Raw genomic sequence first — 19920 nt, forward strand, 5'->3', positions numbered from 1 at the left:
ACATAGAAATACAGTTCCTTTTTCTTTGCCCTCCAAAGAAAGCTGCCCTTTGGGAGTGATGTTCTTGAGAGAAGGAGAGATGCTGGTGGGCGTGCCCTCCATCCCCCTGTTGGTTACAGAATGACCCCTCACGCACTTCCTGTTTCTGTCCCCTCCTGGCGGGGAAGTAACCACAGGAGGGAGTGAGCGACATTCGCTCTCCTAGGTGCTGCAGGGTGGGCAGCTGGCCAGCCTGAGTGCGTTTTGCTTTCATTAGCAACCTGCTTTGGGGGTGCCTTTTTAGGGCCCCAGCCTGTTCTGCCATGGGAGCTTCTCGCGGATAGATCGTTTGTTTGTTTTTTTAAGATTTTATTTATTTATTTGACAGAGAGACACAGCGAGAGAGGGAACACAAGCAGGGAGAGTGGGAGAGGAAGAAGCAGGCTTCCCGCTGAGCAGGGAGCCCAATGCAGGGCTCGATCCCAGGACCCCGGGATCATGACCTGAGCCGAAGGCAGACGCTTAACGACTGAGTCACCCAGGCGCCCCTAGATTGTTATTTAAAAAAATCCGATAGCGTTATTTTCCCAGACAGAGAGGTTCCCAGGAAGTTGGATTGATTAGTGCATCTGAAACTCGGGGAACTCTCCCACCATGAAGTTCAGTCAACTGCCAGGCTCTGCGACAGCCCAGCTGAGACAGAGGCAGAGGGGAACCCCAGCTTCTCACTGGGAAGACAAAGCAGTTGTCTGGAAGTGCAGGGATGGGAACAGTGGTTCTCACCCTGGGGTGCTGTTGTTCCCCAGGCGACATCTGACCACATCTGGAGACATTTTGGGCTGTGTTAGCTGCAGTGAGGATGGTACGTCGAGGCCAGGGATGCTGTGACACATTCTGCAATGCTCAGGGTGGCCCCCACAACAAGGAATTATTCAGCCCAGAAGGACAATAGTGCTGCGGTTGGGAAACTATGAGGTTGAGGGCAAGGAGCTGAGTTCCTCTGAGTTAGACTCCCCATTTACACTGATTAATAACCCTAAGGAGGCTTGCCCACTGTGGGACCACTACCTGGAGTACGACAGCCACTCAATAATTCTTCATTTATTCATTCTCCCCCTGGTGGCTCTAGAGGGGGAGATCCTTTAATGGCTCACATTTGAGAAGCAAAACTAAGTCTGGGCTCTCTGGATGATTTCTTTGGTCATTAGACTAGTCATCACAACCATCGTGATGACTAGGGGTGAAAAATCTAACTGAGGACCAGTGAGCACCCCGTTCCCAGGGAGCATAAGCTGACCTCCCTAAGGGTCAGCTTAGTCAGAGGCTGAGGGGCAGTGTGGGCTGGAAGGAACACTGGATTCTGGTTGGCAGCTGGAGACCCCTCGTTGCCTTTTCTTTGTTTTCCTGCTTTATTCAATTTCTTTGAATAGGAAATACATTCACCTGTTTCGAACTTGGAAACCGTGTTAAGAGGAGACAGAGTCTCCCTTCTATTGCCTCTGTCCCCCAGCCTCCCTTGTGCGACTGGGCAAATACATGTTATCCCTCCTGCCTTTTTTTTTTTTTTTTAACACAAACTTAACCAACTGGAGATCTTGCCAGTGCAGCACTGAAAGAGTTAACCTCATTCTTTTTGCCAGCTGCACCGTGTTCTACTATGTGGCTACACCATGATCATTTAACCGCTTCCTTATTAATATGTCTGTTTTTTCTCATTTCCCTCTGTTTTCCTTATCTTCTGATTCATCCTGAGAGTGATACATAGTTACTCAACCTTACTGAAGATGCAGTTTTCTTGTCCTTGGAAGTGTTCACTACAGAGACTAGGGTCTCCTCTAGCTTCCTGTGGTCAGTGGAGTTTATCTAATTCACAGGAAGCCACTGATCTCCTTTCCCACGGGTCCTCCTGACTTGGGTTAGTCGGAGAGGGTAGTCATGAGAGAACAGGCCAGAAGGCCTCCATCATGATCTGGGCCTCTGCTCTAGCCTCACACCACACCACTTGCTCGCCCACTCACCCTGCCCCACCCATTTAACTCCCCCAACACATCAAGCTCTCTCCCACCTCCCACGCTTGACGCTTTGTCTGGCACTTTCTAACCCTTGATGTTGACACAGTTGGTCCTTCTCCTCCTCCAGGCCCCAGCCTAAATGCCTCCTCCTCAGAGAGGCCTTTCCCACTCAAGGCCCCCACAACTGTCTGTATACAACCTTGCCCCTGCCAATGCCACCTGGGTCCCCCCCATTGTCCGCCTTCTCAGTCCTTTGTTTTCTCTGTGGCACTTTATACGGCGAACAGTTGTTTTTGTCATTTAGGGATTTGCTCCTTTATTCCTGCCTCCCTGGGAGAATGTGTACCCAGGGAAAGAACAGGGATCGTCTCTGTCCTGTTGCCCGTAGGTCTGCAACACCTCCCACTGTGTCTTGCCCACCAGTTCAGCCAAGATAGATTTGTCAAATGGATGATGTTAGGCCAATATTTGCAGAGATGATCCTGCTGCCCATCATCAATAAGCTGTGCACTTTGAATTATGTTTCCAGTAATGCTTTGTGGAATGAAGTAAGAGGGACCGAGTTGAGAGCTTTCCGGGCTCTTCCACCAGCCCGCTGGGTGACCTTGGCGAGGCTCCTTAACCTCGAGGCCACAGGCTCTTTATCAGTAACATGGGAAGGCTTTGCATTCAGTCTCTAAAGTTTTTCCCAGCTCTAACATCTCAGTAAATACCTTTCACAGCAGTGCTGCGCCAACAGAATATTGTTCGGCCATAAAAAGGAATGGAGTACTCCTACGTGCTGCAACATGGATGAGCCTTGAAAACGTGCTCAGTGAAGGAAGCCGGTGACAAAGGACCGCATATTGTATGGTTCTATTAAATGAAATGTCCAGAATGGACAGACCCATAGAGACAGGACATAGATTAGTGGTAGCCAGGGCCTGAGGACGAGGGTGGGGAGAGCAAAGGGGAAATTCTGGTCGAGAGGTACAGGGTTTCTTTTGCAGGAGATGAAAATGTCCTAAAATTGATTGTGGAGATAGTCACAACTCTGTGAATTAAGAAAAACCACTGGGGGTGCCTGGGTGGCTCAGTCGTTAAGCGTCTGCCTTCAGCTCAGGTCATGATCCCAAGATCCTGGGATCAAGTCCCGCATCGGGCTCCCTGCTTGGCGGGGAAGCCTGCTTCTCCCTCTCCCACTCCCCCTGCTTGTGTTCCTGCTCTCACGATCTCTCTGTCTGTCAAATAAATAAATAAAATCTTAAAAAAAAAAAAAAAAGAAAAACCATTGACTTGTACACCATAAGTGGGTTAATTCTACGGTATATGAATGATATCTCAGTAAAATTGGGGTTTTTTTAGTGCTTTGTGTTTTCATTGGATCTTATGGTTTTCAGAGAAGTTTTACATACATTTTCCTGCCAGTTTCTCAGCATAATCCTCTATGTTTAAGAGAGACCAAGGGAAGGGACTGTGTATGGATCACCTAAACATGCCAGGCATCGTGCTAGTTTCTATCCTGGTATAAACAGTATAAAATTAGAGTGTGGGTTCCAGAATCAAACTACATGAATTCAAATTCTGGCTTGGCTGTGTATTAGCTGTGTGATCATTGGGCAAGTTATTTAGCTCTGTTGCCTTATGCGTGATGATAGTACCTGCTTCATGGAATTGTTTTGAGGATTAAATGATTTAATGCATGGCGAGGGCCCAGGACTGTCACTGTCATTTCCACGGAGCTACGGTGACTTCATTGCTTCTCCCAGCATTGTCTGGAGGAAGGTGGCAGTGGCTTTGTCCTGTAGGGAGGAAGACTGAAGTTTGCTGACAAAATGTTTTACCCAACATTATACTTATAATCAGGAGTCACATCGTGACCAGAGCCCAGCTCTGAGTATTGCAAGTACCCTGTGTTTTCTTCTCTTTCATACAACACCTTGGGCTCCAGTGATGGGAAAGATGGATCCAGATCCAGCCAAATTCTCTCTTCTCACATCCCCTTGTGTTCAAGGTCAGACAAGATGTACAGATGGCGGATAGTCATCCGGGATCCCATTTGTAGCTCTAGGTTGGTTGCCTGGGACTTTTTTCCACCTACCCACCCATTATGTAGGTATTTATTCAAACACATTATAGGTGCTGCAGAAATCCCAAAGGACAGGTCCTTTTGTGTAATCAAGGTTTTTTTTAAATAGACTGTATTTTTGAGCCATGTTAGGTTCACAGCAAAAATGAAGGGAAGACACAGTGATTTCCCGTATATCCCCTGCTGTCACACGTGTGCAGCCCCCCATTACCAACACCCCCATCACGGTGGTACATTTGTTACAACTGATGGACCTACACGGACACATCATTATCAGCAAGGGACGTTTTTAGAAAGCTTTTCATTTCCTAGCTCATTTCTGTTCTCTGCCTTCCCTAGTCTCCGTTCGTCTTTCTCGGGGTGGGGGGTGGGCAGGTGGAGTCGAGTTCGCCCTCTGTGGACTGTGGACTCCCATGCTGGCCACGTGAAGGCCTCACGGAGTTACACATGAGCCGGAGCTGCTTGGCACAGGACTCAGTCCTCAGCCATGAGCCCCAACGCCCCAACGTTGTTGCACTGGTGAGAGTTCGTCTCAAGAGTTTCCTCTGTAAATATTATTTCTCCAGGATGTCCAAGTTTCATAGCTCATTTTCACTGGATTTCTTTCTGGCTAAGTTTCCTAAACATATATCCTCTGCGAGCAGGCCTGGCAGGAAGGAGTAACACCCAGCTAGGGCTGCTTGTGGAACCAACGAGGTGTCTGGCTCCCTCGAGTGACTCCATTCCAGTCTTCTCAACCTACAGCCTCCGGCAGCTGCTGCCCAGGAGGAGCGAGAAGGAGTGTGTGTGAGAAAGGGGCTCGGAAAGGGGAGGGGTAGCCACACAGCCTGGCCCAGCAACAGCTCCTCCCTCTCGCAGCAACACCCAACGGCCTGGAAACTGCTCAGTCAGCACACATTCCCTGCCCGTCTGTGGCGTGCAGAGACTCGCACCCCTTTGCCACCCAGGGACCCCGCCCCGGGTGCCGAGGGGGCTCAGACCCTGTAATGATAAAGACGCACACTAGAGAAACTCCACTCATTTTTCAGCTACAAGCAAACATAAGTCCAACGGCTACAGCAGAAACTCTCTATTTCATATGTACTAGATACTATTGGTAGATACACGTATGTATTAGGTAGAAAAAATATATATATTTTATCTTTCAAAGAAAAGCAGAAAATAATGTAGGGTGAAAAAAAGCAAATTGCAAAAGAATGTAGTAAATCCTTGATGAAGTTCTGTATAAAACACAGAACAGTGTGCATAGGTCATGAATATATAGGGACTAAAATGGGAAAATGTGCCTTAGATTCAGACCAAATTCATACCAGTTGCTGCTCTGGGGAGGATGAGGTGAAGGGCCGAGTTGGGGAGGGCAGTGGGAGGAACTTCCCCTTTGTCCTAGCTCTTCATTTTGTTAAAAGCACAATTCCAGGGCAAACCCAGCCACCGGGTGACCCTGGTTCAGTCTGGGTGATGGGGCTGCTGTTGACCATGGACTTCTCCTTTTCGGGGCCGTAGCTGATGTATAAGGCTCTGCTCTTAGTCAATGGGCAAACACTCAGAGCTGACCAAGGCTCCCGTTGCTTGCTCCTGACTCCCCCCTGATGCCCTATGACCCAGCTCAGGCTTGACCCAGGCCCTGTGTAGACCCAAACCTAGGTATCCATAAAGGTGAGCCTTCTTGGGAGGTTACAGGGAGCCAGGAAAGCTGATGAGGCAGGACAGGGGTGAGGGGGCACTAGGGCCCCCCCATTCTCTGCTCAGTTTCCTTTTCCAGCACCTTCCACCAGGTTAACTAACACCTGAGCAAACAGGAAGGAACAGCTTTTCTTCATCCCGGGCAGGGAATTTAGGACTTGCTGTCTGTGACAGGAAGGTCCTTGGCTCTGTCACATCCCCAGGATGAAAGGGCAAGTACTTTTTGAAAAATGAGACAAGTCATTTAGTCCGTAGAGTACTTGTTGTTCCACTTTTGACTTAGCAGGAGAAATGGAAGCAATTTTTAATTTAAAAAAAATTTTTTTTAATTTGTTGTTTTATTTTATTTATTTATTTTTTAATTGCCTTCTTGTGGTCCCCAGTTCTCCCAGCCCCCACGGCCTGCACAGGCACAGAGGCTCTGCCACTATCTGGGGCTCCTGCCTTCTCTGCCCCCAGCCGGGCCTCTTCTCTGCCCCTCACCAGCAAATTTTTTTTAAAGTTACTCTAAATAGACATAAGCTTCTTAGAGAAAGTCAAATTTACAAAGCAGTATGAAAAATGGGCTACATATTTTATACACAGGTTGTAAGTGTTTGCTTGGTGGATTTGTGACCATCATGTGCCCAGTGGCATCCAGAGCCCTGCTTCTTTACTAGGAAACGCAGAAGGGTGTGCTGGTTTAGGAATGGCCCATTTATCAAAACTAAATGTCGAAATACTGTAATGTAATTTCCACCTTTGTGGATCGTGCTCCTCCCTGCCCTGGGCTTATAGTTTGGACCCCTTCACGGTGCTTTTTACTTGGAGGAACGTACATCAAGGTGAACCCAGAGCTTTTGGGTGGACATGCCAGCCCCTAACTAGGCAGTGTGCCTGTTTTTCTGCAGAACTATGTCTATATCCCTGGTTTTCTCTTCTCCGCAGTACCTTCCCTTAGCTCTTAGCAGTACTTTTATTCACAGGAAGATACATGATTCTTACTTTCCAAGGATAGAAAGAAGGGAAAGGTGTTACGAGCCTACCACTGCCAAGATGAAGTGAGCTTTGGGGCACTGCACCATGGTTCCGAGCCCCAAGCCATCCTCGCGTCTTCCTCTCCTACCCTAGAAATTTTTAAAGATAAGATTACAACTGGTGCGTTCAGGGGACAAATGAGTGCAGAGGGAGGTGCTGCTTTGGTAGCACGTCTGTGGCCTTGAAGCCTGCTTTCCACCTCTGCTCTCCAAAGAGAGGCCAAAAAAGATTACGTGCCGAGTTTATTCTGGGTCGGAGACTTCCCGTCCTTTGCTGTGTTTACCCAAAGTGAGGTCAGCCTCATTCAGAACTCAGTGAGGTTGTTTTATGTCAGTGGCATTTATAATTAAAATGTAGCCCCAAGCTGGGCTCCGTAAAACATTAGAGAAAAATGGAGAAGAAAAAAAAAAAAACAGTGAGTTTGTGGAAAAAAAATTCCAGTGGTTTGGAATACATATATATATATATGAAAAAGACTTTTCTTAGAATGTGTAAAGGTGTCTGCTTCTGCTTTAGGGTCTGAAAAAAAGATGCCTGGAAAATTTTGATATAGTCCTTGGACTGTGGATATTAAAAAAAAAAAAGGAGTCTATCTAGAAAAATCTCTTCTGTATAACCAGATAAGGGGTGAGTGGGAGGAGGGGCAGGGCGACCTCTGGCATCACATCCCACCAAGGTGGGAACACCCTGCAGGGGCTGAGGGAGCATTTCTGCCTGAAGACCGGCCCTGCTCTGTGGCTTCTGCAAGCAGGGCCCAGTTCTGCCCACCTTGGTGATCTGAAAAACTGTCTTGACTTGCAGCCCAAGCTGGTGGGGAGCCAGGTGCCTTTACCACGGGGTGCCGAGTCATACCAGAAACTGAAGTCTGCATGGCCCCCAAACAAGGAGGTGGGAGGGATTTCACTGAAGAGGAGTCTGCCCTTTATAAAGGGCTGCAAAGTACATTCCTCTGACCAGTGAACTCCCTTAGTGCCTTTAGGATGTGGTTTGATTCATAAATATTTGATTGGCACACACTTTGCTCAGGAACATTTCCATTTGTGCGGTGAGCAGTGCCAGTAATCCTGCTCCCCGCACAGCCTCTTGTGTGCTTGGGGAGGCAAGGGGGTGTGGGTCACGGAGGAGGCTGCAGATCTGGGATGCTCGTGAACTTGTTCTTCTCCAGTCACCGTTCAGGTATTCAACCCATTGAGGAATAAATCATGTCCCCTTTTGCCCGAGAAGAAAGTGCAGCAGGAAGAACAGAATGGAGCACGGAGCCCCTCCTTGCTCTGCCCGCCACAGCTTGCTCTCTCTGCCAGAGAAGTTAGACAGGGCAGGGCTTGCTGGGCCTGGGCACATTTTTCCTACATTTCAGGCCTTGAGAGCGCCAAACCTAGACGGTCCTGGCGATACCGAGATAAAGAGTAAGACTAAATCCCGTGAGCAAGGCTAACATTCATTTAACTTAACAGCCTACAGAGATCAGATGGTTACAGGAAGAAAGTCAAGTAAGCCTAGGAGTGATGACGAATAACATTTTTGGAGCCCCTACTATGTGCTATACCACTCTTAAGGTTCCTCCTTTCCTAGGACATGGGAACTGTTTTTAAGATGAAGAAACAGAGGCCTGTGGGGAAGTAACTTCCCCAGGGGGACAAGGAGCTAGTGAACAGGGAGCTGCACCTACACCCCTCTGATCCACGTGACAGGCTGTGTGAATCTAGTATGGTTTGTTTTTCTTTTTTTTTTTTTTAAAGATTTATTTACTTATTTTAGAAAGAGATCGAGAGAGAGAGAGAGAGAGAGCACGAGCAGGAGGTTGCAGAGGGAGAGGGAGAGAGAATCTCAAGCAGACTCCATGCTGAGCACGGAGCCTGACACGGGGCTCGATCTCATGACCCTGTGATCACAACCTGAGCCAAAACCAAGAGTCGGATGCTTAACTGACTGAGCCACCCAGGCGCCCCTCCACTATGTTTATTTAATCAGTTCATGGGGTAAGACCACCATCATGGTATTGATGTCAGGGGCCGTAGTGGTATATGGAAAGAGCCTTAGTATTGGAAGAAGAAGCTATGGACCTCTTTTAAACTTTCCCACTTATTAACCAGCCACAGGCCCGGTTAGCTCAGTGTCTGTAGAGTGATGATAATTCATAACCTTGTGAGATTATGGTTAAGTGGAAATGAAAGAATCTAACACAATGCCTGGCATATATCAGGTGCTCAATAAATTTACTGAATTTATTGTTGAATTTGAATTTATCTGCCATGAATACAATTCATTCACTCATCAAATTCACATTTATTGGGCATTATGCCAAGTGCCAGTCAATGTACTAGACACAGAATTGCATTGTTGAACTATAAGAAACAAAGTCCCCAACCTCAGGGAGCCTAGTGTGTGTGTGGGGAAACCGTTAAATACTCACACAATAAGTGTAATTATAACTACCAGGAGATATGCATGGTACAAGAGGCACTCCTCAAATACTCCGTGTCTGAAATGAAACTGGTCATCTTTCCCTGTGCCTGTTCCTCTTCCAGGATTCTCCCTCTCAAGGTGATGCCGCCATCTACCCATGTCCCACAGGAAAGCCATAGGAGTCACCATGAATCTTCTTGCACCTTAACACCCATTGCCTTGTCTCAAGGTCTGCAGCTCTTACTCTGGTGTTGCCTGGCTTTCCTAGAATGGCGTTGTAACAGATGGTCACAGCCTGTATGGACGGTTGCCTACAGCCGTGGTTTGAGGAGTTAGGCGGACATTTTACTCAGGCCTACATTACAGTGGCCTGCGCACAAGCATCTGTCGTAGGTTTATACCACTCCAAGAAAGGCCTTGTGTTAGGTACATGGAAACTTACTCTCCTGGAAGTAGGAAGATGATAAGTTTTGAAAACATCCCAGTTTTGCCCAGGGCAGATCCGCTGGTTGCCGACAAAGAGAAGCTGTGAAAAGAGTTATTTTTTTTGCCTTGTAGAGCTGGAAGGCATGCAGTTCTATCTGGTATGTAGATTCATTTCAATATTTGATTGGGTTTTAGAAATATTCTTCCTCACGGAAGTCTTAAGGGTATGGCTCTGTACCTGTGACCACAATCTCTAGTCATGCTCAAACTAATGATCTAGGAATAGAAACCATCCCCTCGCCAGACGGTACTAATTGGTAAGCCAGGGTCATCTACTGTCTCCGACCCTGCCCTGTCCAGATTGATTCTGATGCAGAATGACCCTTGAAATGAAGACGGTGTGTGGCAGTACCGCCACTGGGCAGTAGAGGGCGACAGAACCACATTCAGTGGGTACAGCCATGCCTGGGAGTCCTCTTGCCTGCACGATCTTTTAAGACTTTTCAGACACACAGGGCCGTGTTATTATTCCCATTCCCCAGATGGGGAAGCTGAGTCTCAATACTATTCCCAAGATTAGACAGCTGGGAACACTGGAGACATCTACATTTTTAGACAGGAGGGGTGATTGGAAGGGTCCTTGGGCTGGGGGACTTGACATTTATTTTGCAGAGCATTTTATGCAAAATGGGGAGAATGGTCATTGTTCAGTGCTGTCCCAGTCAGAAAGTGATGTGCAGGAATATGAGCTCAAGCTTTCTGACTCCAAATCTAGGGCCCCTTGAGTCTGCAGAGAGTATGTGAATTATCCCGTTCTCCTGGCTTTCACAAGTAGAGAGATGGATTTCTGCTCACTCACCCCCACTTACTCTGATTTCTGTCCTCCTTGGCCCATGTTCCTAGTTCTAGAGTAAATAAATAGGCCAACACAACTCTGAATGTTGCCAAAGAGGCCCTGAATCAAAATGTGAATCCAGACCCTTGACCTTCCTGGGAGACAATATTATAGAAAAAATGAAGGGAAGGTCCTCAAATATTATACTGTATTTCCACATGCTGGATTGAATATATCGAAGCCTTGATTATGTGATGGGGGACAACAACAGCAGTATTGTACTGAGCTGTTACCCTGAGCCAGGCACTGTGCTCGATCATGTCATTTAATCCTCCCAAGAAACCAGTGATGCAAGTAGTATTATTCTTATTTTACAAGTGAGAAAAGTCAGGCCAGAAAGATTACATAATTAGCCCAAGGTCACTTGGCAAACAGTCGATCCAGCATTACTTGGATGTAGACCTCCTCACACCTACTCTTACAGCTTTCTGGTGCTGCATTCCAGGGGTTCCTGACGGCTTTGGTGGCCAAATTCACAGCACTTTCAGAAGTTGTCCCAATGTTACATACCCAGAATGCAATTGATAGTGTTAATGATGGGATGACAACAATGAAATCACATGCCATTTGCACAGAAATTCCAGTACTTGGAAGTCCTAATTGTAGTGTCTTGTTTTCCCAGAATTCAAGATTTCCCAGAAAAGCCAGCCTAACCCTGAGGAACACAGCATAATGGTTGTCTTTCCCCTGAGAGTCTGAGCACCAGAGAGCATTCCCATTGGTTCAGAAGATGGGTAAGACTTAGGAGAAACATTTAAAATCCCAGAGGAATTAAAACTTCTTTCCCTTGTGTTGTATGGGGCAGATCACGCAAATTGTACAGCTTGCCTCACATAATGGACTACAATCTAAGTCCATTTGTTTGCAGTAAATGTTACTTATATACATATATATGTTTAATGTACTAAATAGAGTCCTTTTTGCCTCACTCCGGTACCTAGTTTCCATCAAATATAAGGCATTTGCTAGGCCCATTTGAAGACAAGCCATCAAAACAAACCCCCCCAAAAATCTGACCCTGCAACTGCAAGTCCCAACATCAGCCTTCCTGCTCTTTATCTCAAGGGTCTGCCTGGTGAGTGGGAAGGAAGAGACAATGCCTCTGGTCCATAAATGGCGGCTTCCGACCCCACGACCTTTGCATTTAAAAGTAGAGTGAGCACCACTGAGGTGGTCATTTGTGCTTACAGCCTGCAATTTGGTGCATATTACATGAATAATTAAGACTATTTGGTATATCACATCAAGGTCAGTATTTTGCATTCATTTTCAAGCCTGTTCTGTAGACCCTTACTTGCTACCTCTACACTTTTCTTCTCTTGATTCACAGTGTGCTTTACCCATCAGATCACTGACCCTCTAAGCAGGAACTTAGTTCCAACTTTTGGCTCAGGGAATCCTTGATAACATCACAGTAGGACCCAGACACCTAATATCAAACAGACACACCACCGTGAAAAGTACTAAAGCAGAAGGAAGAGATTTTTATTCTTAGATAGTCACGACGATTCTTTTCTCTAAAGTCATACGTCCATTTATCAACGCCCTCTGAGAGCTAAGCTGGCAGGAAAGCCCGGAAGAGATAGTCAGCATTTGGCTCCCACTGCTCTCGCTCTCCAGTTTCTGTAAGATCTGGAGAATGACTTTACCCCTTCCCGGTTACCACAACCACATCTGCATGATACGCAGAGCAAAAGCTGCATAATTTACGATGTGTAAGACTATGATTATGAGCTAGGATTTCGCAAATCAAGCCCGGTGGGAACATACGCTGGAGCGTCCATGACCATGAAACTGAGCCCAGGTCTTTGTGTAGGGTTGACTGCCCCCCTGCCTCACGTGGATCCTCCTGTCAGAGAGCAGGCAGGGCCCTCACCAGCCTTGGGGGCCAGGCCCTTCTTCATTAGTTAAAGAAACCCACAACAGCTGAACACTGGCAGCTGTATCTGATCTCAAAGCAGTTATGTTAGGTCAACAGATAGTCCTTTTACAATCTTGCTATAGGACCCCTTTAGGTAGGCTGTAGCTCTCACAGTGTGTTATTTCCCACACCTAGACCTGTACACGTTTATGTTACCCTGCCGCTGAGCGTGTCGGGAAGAGAAAGGGTAGCCCTAGGCAGATAGCTTCCCTGCTCGCCTCCTTGACTAAGGAAGACACCAGGAAGGCAGGGGGCTGTAAGAGAGATGGGTGCTTACTGTGCTGGTCGCTCCTGTCTCTTGTCCCGTCCACTGTGCCATCTGGAAGGATCCTCAGGAAGTGGCCCCCATTGCTACAGTAGAGGAGTTTGGGCTTCTTGTAATTCCCCGGAGGCAGATTAAACTTCTCCATCAGGGCGGTGAAGGTTGTGATTTCCCCTTCAGCCATGGCTCAGCAGCTGCTGGTTACGGCGCTTTCAAGGCTGTAAGAAATTAGACAACCCTGTAGAATGTCCCACCGGCAAAGGTGCTGCGTCCCCTTTCAAGAAGGGGAGGAGAGCCTCAGGGCACGGGGCTCCTGGTGGGTTAGTAACCACAGACTGCCCAGGTGATGGCCACAGGAAACGGGCCTGTGCGGTGGGCAGTGGTTAAGGAATAAAGGTCTCTGGCCCGGGAGGGATTTTCAGGACATTTCTTACTTCCCAATTGGACACAGCTTTGGACCAGGCTGTGCATTTTTTAGAACTTCAAATTTAATCACTTGGCCAAGGGGAAAAAAAATAATGTTTTGGTCCCTCCTTCTGATCCACACACATCCTCAAATTAAACACTGGAGTTGCACTAAAATAACACCTGGGCCCTGGCTGAAACCCACAAAAGCCGAGAGGCCGGCACTGAGGTTTTTCTCTCCATCCTCCCACTGTTTTGGCTGGGGACTGCCGGCCCCGCGGATAGCCTGACTGTTGGGGACCCATAGGAAAAGGGATGGAGGCCTTGCAGACCGCCCACAGTAGGGACTGCCAAGGGTTCATGCGTCAAGGGTTTGCTGGCAGGAACAGCAGTGGAGCGGGGAACAAGCACATGGCACGTGTTCCGGAGGGTTCTATAGGGCAGACGCTGTACCAAAGGAACCTGGATGAGACAGATCATGATGAAGGGTCTGCCAGTTATCCTTCCCCAGCTTTCCGTACGTCCTCATATCACACAGAGAAGGTGGGTCTGTCCCTTGTACAAAGGCCGTCTTCTTCCTCATTATTTTCTAACGAGACATATTTATTCTGACACAGCAGCTGCCATATTACATGGTATAATCCTCCAATAGTGTAGACACCCACCCTATAGAGATTTATATCATCATGTACAAATGCATCAGTGACACAAAGCTAATTTTTAAAAAGCAAAAGTAATAAACATTAGAATTTTAAAACATCTCCTTGCCCCACCACTTAGGAGAACAATGCGCTGGTGACAACAGGGATACGCAGGGAAGAGGCAAAGAAGAGCCAGAAAACTATGTGGGAGCTTCCTTACAAAAGTGATCAGGTGCTGGCTGTGCACAGTGATCATCAGTAATATCAATTATATTATTATCAAATATAGCAATATAATATCAATTATAATAATAATGATCATCATCATTCACACGTTCTGGGGTACAAGTTAGCTCATGTGACCTTCTTTATTACTCTTTGAGACAGACACTCATATGATCCCCATTTTTTCTAAAATGACACCGAAGCTTACAGATGTTCGATGGCCTGTCCAAGGTCAACAGCTTCTAGGTGGTGGTGCCGAGCCTCAAAAGGAGTGTGTTGAAACAAAGCGGTCACTTGGCCTTAACACCATGAAAAGGTAAAGGGACTTCACTGATACTGTATCATTGCCGAAAGTGGGATTTTTACCTCTTGTCTGGCACAGACATCTGCCCCCATGAGCTTGTTATTCATTAAGTTATTCATTTGTGACCCAGATGTTGGCTTTCACCAACTTTTATCCCCATGTCAACCTTGAAGCGAGACTCCAGGCATGTCCTCATTCCCCAAGAGACCCCACAGCGCCAGGCTCTAAGGAGCACTGTGTGCTTCACGGAAGGTCTGCTAGCCTCCTGCATGCCCTGCATTAACCATCCATCCATCCATCCATCCATCCATCCATCCATCCATCCATCTCCAGGGTGGCCTCATAGAGCTGCTCACATGGAAAGCAATTCCATCGTAAATCAAAACAATTTGAGTAATTTTCCTGGAATTAGGGTTCATGCTGGAAGCCTCTCTTTGTTTCTTTTGCTCCAGGTATTTTAATGTCTGTGGTTCATGTCTTCCAATCCGCAGTCACACGGGCCAGTCACAGTCCCCGGTTTCAGCTATGCTTTGCAGTCCCTCCAGCGAACCCCAAAGAGCATTTTGGATATGCTACATAAACTATATTTAAAGTCAAGCCATCCCAAACATCCCCTTCACATATGGTGAAACTCTATCCAGCTTTTTTTCAGATAATGTAGTAACAGATAAAAAATGTTATTTATATCCGCAGACTTCACCTTGTGGAGCACATTGCATTTCTTTCCCAAATCCACACTCTCCCTTCCAAACCCTTCTTGTTCATCCACAAGCCTCTACGTCTGTGGGCCCACCTTTTCCTTTCACGGTCTCTCTTTCTGTCTTTCTGCTCAGCCCTTTTTCACCCAACCTCTCAATCTCTCTCTCATTCCATTTCCTCCCTCCATTTGCTTCTGGATCTCCTTCTGATATAAAGCAGTTTAGCTCTTCCAAACTTGGGCATCTTCACCTATCACCTCTCCATTAACATGCAACAGTGATCAGATCCCTGTGCCTTAAAGTACAGTCAAGAGATAATAAATATTTTTTGGTTTTTTTCCCCCAAGGACTTGCTAAGTTGTATACTTCATTTGGTACAGGAGACGATAATTATATACTGGTGGTTGCCATTTAACTGTACAAATAGCCATTTGTATTGCCAGTCTTTGGTGGACAGGATTTTGTTTGTCATTGTCCCCGGGTTTCCTCAAGTGGAGGTCCCTGTGTGCCCCTGACTGTGTGGGCATCAAGGATGGCTTCCCTTCTAGATCTAGCACCAGCGGGGAGTCTCCGTTGAGTCGTTTTCTAAGTGCTGGGTATGAATTTGGCTCTATTCATTTGCATTCTTGCTTCTATCCTCTTGGTACGAAGGGGACCAGATAGACCAGAAGGCTCCTGAGGTTGGAGGCTCCAGGTCTGGCCAAGGATTGTCCTAATGCTCACATTCTTATGTGTGTCTAAGCCTGACAGCCTGGGCTTCATCACTGTGGAGATCTTGGCCAGAGGCCAGCAGGTCCTCAGGTGTCCCTCTCTTCCCGACCACAGTGCACCCCACAGTTATAAAGCCACGACTGTGCTCTCTGTCTGCTCCCCACAGTAAGAGGGACAGTAATGGGGGGTGGCTGTACTGACTTCAGATCGCTCTCACCGCCCTGCAGTTCACATCCATAGCTGGAAACCTGAGGAGAACATGTCGACTCCTGAAAATCAGCCTTGAGTCAACATGAAGCTGATAGACTGTGGCAGTGGGATTTATGAATCAGCTGAAACATACAAAAAATGAAATCCCTTTTTGTTGCTGAAGGAAACCCCAGAGGCACAAAAAGCCCTTATTCTTTGGGGGCTCTATTTACAATTTACCTATATTTTAAGCAGTAGTTAGTCCTAAGTTCCTTGCCTACTCAGGATTCGTTAAAGGAGAGGAGTAAAGAAGTCTATGACATGATAAAACCATTAAGCCCAGCCTTCATGGGCCCTTGGGGATTTTCACAAATTGTTCTAATAAATGAATCCATTAACTACATGAAATCAGGCATTAAGTATAATGGAAATTTATAAGTTCTGTTGCCTTTTCTCTTACTGGCCTCTTCTTCCTGTAGTCTCCCCACACCCTCACACTCACCCAGAAGCATCCTCTCTCCCTCCCTCCACCTTCCACTGTGGCCGGGCTAGGTCATTCTCTCCCTTCAAAAATTCATCTCAGATATGTCCTCCTCCAGAAGGTCGATGTGGACACATCCCCCAGCCATAACCCCCTCCTCTCCCTCCACACCACACACACCAGTTTAGATTTTAGTTGATTCCCCATATGCCCCTCTAGTAGCACATTTACCCTACGGAAGCCCTGGCTATATGATTGCCATGTATGTCTCCCACTGAAAGCATCCAGTGGTTTCCCACTGCTTGGGGGAAAGACTAAGGCCTTATCCCTGTTGTCTCATAATGTATATGAGTGTCGAGTCACTATGTTGTACACCTAAAACTAATATACTATTGTATGTCAACTACACTTCAATTACAAAACATAATTACAAGTTCCCTTTTGCTTTTTTAAAAAAGTTCTAAGGCCTTAAGGGCTCGGAGGACCAGCTTTGGCTTATCCCCTGCCTCATCACCCACCATGCTCTTTCCCCACACTGGCCTTCCATTTCCCTGAAACCCCTGTGCCCCTGTTCACCCTGGGATCTTGGCCCACACAGTCCCCTCTCTCTAGAGCACAATTCCTCTCTTTCCTTCCACCCCACTCGCCTGCGTGAACGCCTACGTTTTGTTCAAGTCCTAGTTCAATTGCCAATTCCTCAAGGAAGTCTTTGCTGACTTTCTTTAACTGGGTCAGGTTCCTCTCGTTCTTGTAGAACCATCTAACATTTCCTCGGAGCTCTTACTTCGTTTTTTAATTACACATTCATTCTTGTGATTATTTAATTAATGTCTCCCTTTATGACTGGACTGTCAGCTCCATAATAGTACAAACCAATCTGTCTTACTCACCATCAGTGCCTGGCAAAATGCCTGGTATCTAATGGGCCCTTGATAAATATTTGTTTAATGAGTAAATGAATATAATTTAACTAAGGTTACCTGACTGTCTCCTTCACTAGTCTCAGAAGCTCCGGAACAAAAGCTATGCCTCTTTTTCTAGGCCCTGCATTTATTAGCAAATGCCTGCACATAATCATTGCCCTCGGCATATTTGTGGATTGAATACCAGGCCGGTCCCTTCTTAGGAGGCTCTAGTGGAAACATGTTATCAGAAGACTTAATTAGAAGGTGGGGTCCTACAGGTATTAACAGAGAGGCTAAACCAAGACCCTAAACGTTATTCTAAGTGAGTTCAAATTAGGCTGGAATACCCTACCCTTGGTTAAAAGCAGACCCAAACATTTTTCCCCATCTTGTAGAAGATACTTCCTTACTTCTTTGAAGGCAATATTTCGGAATTGAAAGATCTCAAAAAAGGATCAGATCTTTTAATCTCGAGTCTTTACCTCACTTCTTTACCTCACGGCGAAAAAGTCTGTAGGGCCTAAAAAGAACTCTAGCTTTTGTTATTTCTGTCAGGGAGTGCCAGGTTGGCAGGAACCCACCTCACACCCTCTGGTGAGGAAAGTTTGCCTGAAGAAAGGGAGACAGGGTGCCTTTCTGTCTTTTTCCCCCTCCTCCCCCGCTCAGGGATCTGTACCAGGTCTGAGGTAGGAATGTGGCCTTGGCTGACTGGCGGGGCTAGCATCTTGGTCTGGTGCTCCCAGGCCAGTTGTGTTCCGTGAACTGCAATCTCATCCTCCAGAGCTGGCAGCAAACTGTGGACATGGCCATGGGGTGGACTTGACCGCATGTACAGGAGGTGGTTCCTCCCGGTTTGTGAAAGCCAATTTTTAAATATTCAGGTTAGTAAATCATTAGTGGGCTTGAAATCAACCCTTGTGAGAGTATTTACACCACAGAAATTGGAAAATACTATAATCAGGGCTTTTTTCTCTCTTTTCTTCTTTTTTTTCCCCCACCTCCCTTTCTTCCTTCAATTTTTTCTTTCCTTCCTTCCTTCCTTCCTTCCTTTTCTCTGATAGCTGGTTTACCAGCATACTACTAGACTCAAGTTTTAGTCCTGGCTGGACACTCACTAGCAAAGTACTCACTCAGTCTCACAGAGCCTCAGTTTCCCCATCTGCAGAATGGGGCCCCATTAGCTACCACGCAGAATTGCCGTGTTCATTGATCATGCATATAAAGTGCTAAGCCCAGCATTTGAAAACTTGTAAGCATTCACAGATGTTAGCTTGATTATCATTCTCCATGTAGCTTGTTGTTCCATTTTGCCAATCCCTGTGCTATTGACTTAGCATTGAACAAACTTGAGTTTAACATTTAGTAATATTTTAGCAATATTTTTTTTTAAAGATTATTTATTTATTTATTTGAGACAGAGAGAATGAGAGACAGAGAGCATGAGAGGGAGGAGGGTCAGAGGGAGAAGCAGACTCCCTGCCGAGCAGGGAGCCCGATGCGGGACTCGATCCCGGGACTCCAGGATCATGACCTGAGCCGAAGGCAGTCGCTTAACCAACTGAGTCACCCAGGCGCCCCTATTTTAGCAATATTTTAAAGATGTCATTTTCTAAGCAATCAGTTAAAGCTTACCATTATTGCCACTGATGTGCCATGATGCCCTCTTCTCGTTTACTTGGGCGCTGAATATCAGGTACTAGTCACCATTCTGTGTATTCATGGGTTTGTGTGTTACTGTCCAGGGTGACAGAGAGCCTGTGGGTTCAATGTCTTTCTCTCCTGTTCTTTAATTTAGAATCCTTCTAATCCTCAAGAATCCCCCAGTCACCGAGAATAAACCATCCCCTGGCTTCCAGGATCAAATATTATTTGAGGGAGATCAAGATGTCACACTCTAGATGCCAACCACTTCTACTCAGCACCTGCCACAGGCAGACTGTTCTGGAAATTTAAAAAAGTAAATAAAGAGAAAGAAATGGAAATGAAAAGAAAGACCTGAAATCCCTAATCTACATTCTGAGATGCAAAAAGCTCTGAAAACTAGACATTCTTTCATAACTCAAATTGTGGCAAAACCTGACCCAAACTGCCCTGAGACGATTTAAAGTCTTTATCACCCTTTGTATTAATATTTGTGTAATCTGGTACAGAATCACCAGTGTTTCTGATGACAGGGAACTGCCCCAGACCCCACTGAGGTTGTTCCATAATATACAATATGCATACCAAATCACCTGTCTAAAATCCCCCAAAGTCTCCGCTCAGAAACATATCATCCTAAGGCTTTTCAGAGAAGGGATTCTGGGCCTGTAGTAGAAATCACAGTATCTGTCTTTAAGGAGGTTATAATCTGGCCATACCAGATCAGTCCAGCCGAGCTTCCAGTAAAAGGGGCATAGATGTTTGGACCGCATGTAGCTGGCAGGAAGTAGGGCCTGGAAATCCAGTCAGGCTGTATCACCCAACAGCTCAATCGCACTGTTAGCCTCCGCACTCCTTTACGAGGAGTAGGAAAACATAAGCAGAGACGCACACATTCCTAGGGATCGCCTCCAGTGTCCATTATTTATTCCCTGGGTTCTGGGTCTTTAATTCTCTGCAGTGGGGCTATCCACCCCCAAAACTCAGACCCCCATAGAGCATCATTCATTTGGAGGTCAGGAATTATTTTGATGCTTAGAGAAAACACCCT

At 46.5% G+C, this 19920-nt stretch overlaps 1 protein-coding gene across 8 annotated transcripts in view; it reads right to left on the minus strand.

Annotated features, from left to right (window-relative positions):
- FGF1 (fibroblast growth factor 1) overlaps positions 1-19920 on the minus strand; it is a 117481-nt gene that overhangs the window by 29663 nt on the left and 67898 nt on the right. For all 8 annotated transcript variants that reach the window (XM_064596103.1, XM_064596102.1, XM_064596100.1 and 5 more), the window contains one exon: positions 12685-12887. In XM_064596103.1, the coding sequence (XP_064452173.1) occupies positions 12685-12853 (169 nt within the window). In that variant the 5' untranslated portion in view covers positions 12854-12887. The remainder of the gene's footprint in view (positions 1-12684; positions 12888-19920) is intronic.

This window comes from Mirounga angustirostris, unplaced genomic scaffold, assembly GCF_029215605.1.
Source record: "Mirounga angustirostris isolate CCGP_5_RB_7025 unplaced genomic scaffold, mMirAng1.0.hap1 SCAF_7, whole genome shotgun sequence".
NCBI classification, from domain to species: Eukaryota; Metazoa; Chordata; class Mammalia; order Carnivora; family Phocidae; genus Mirounga; species Mirounga angustirostris.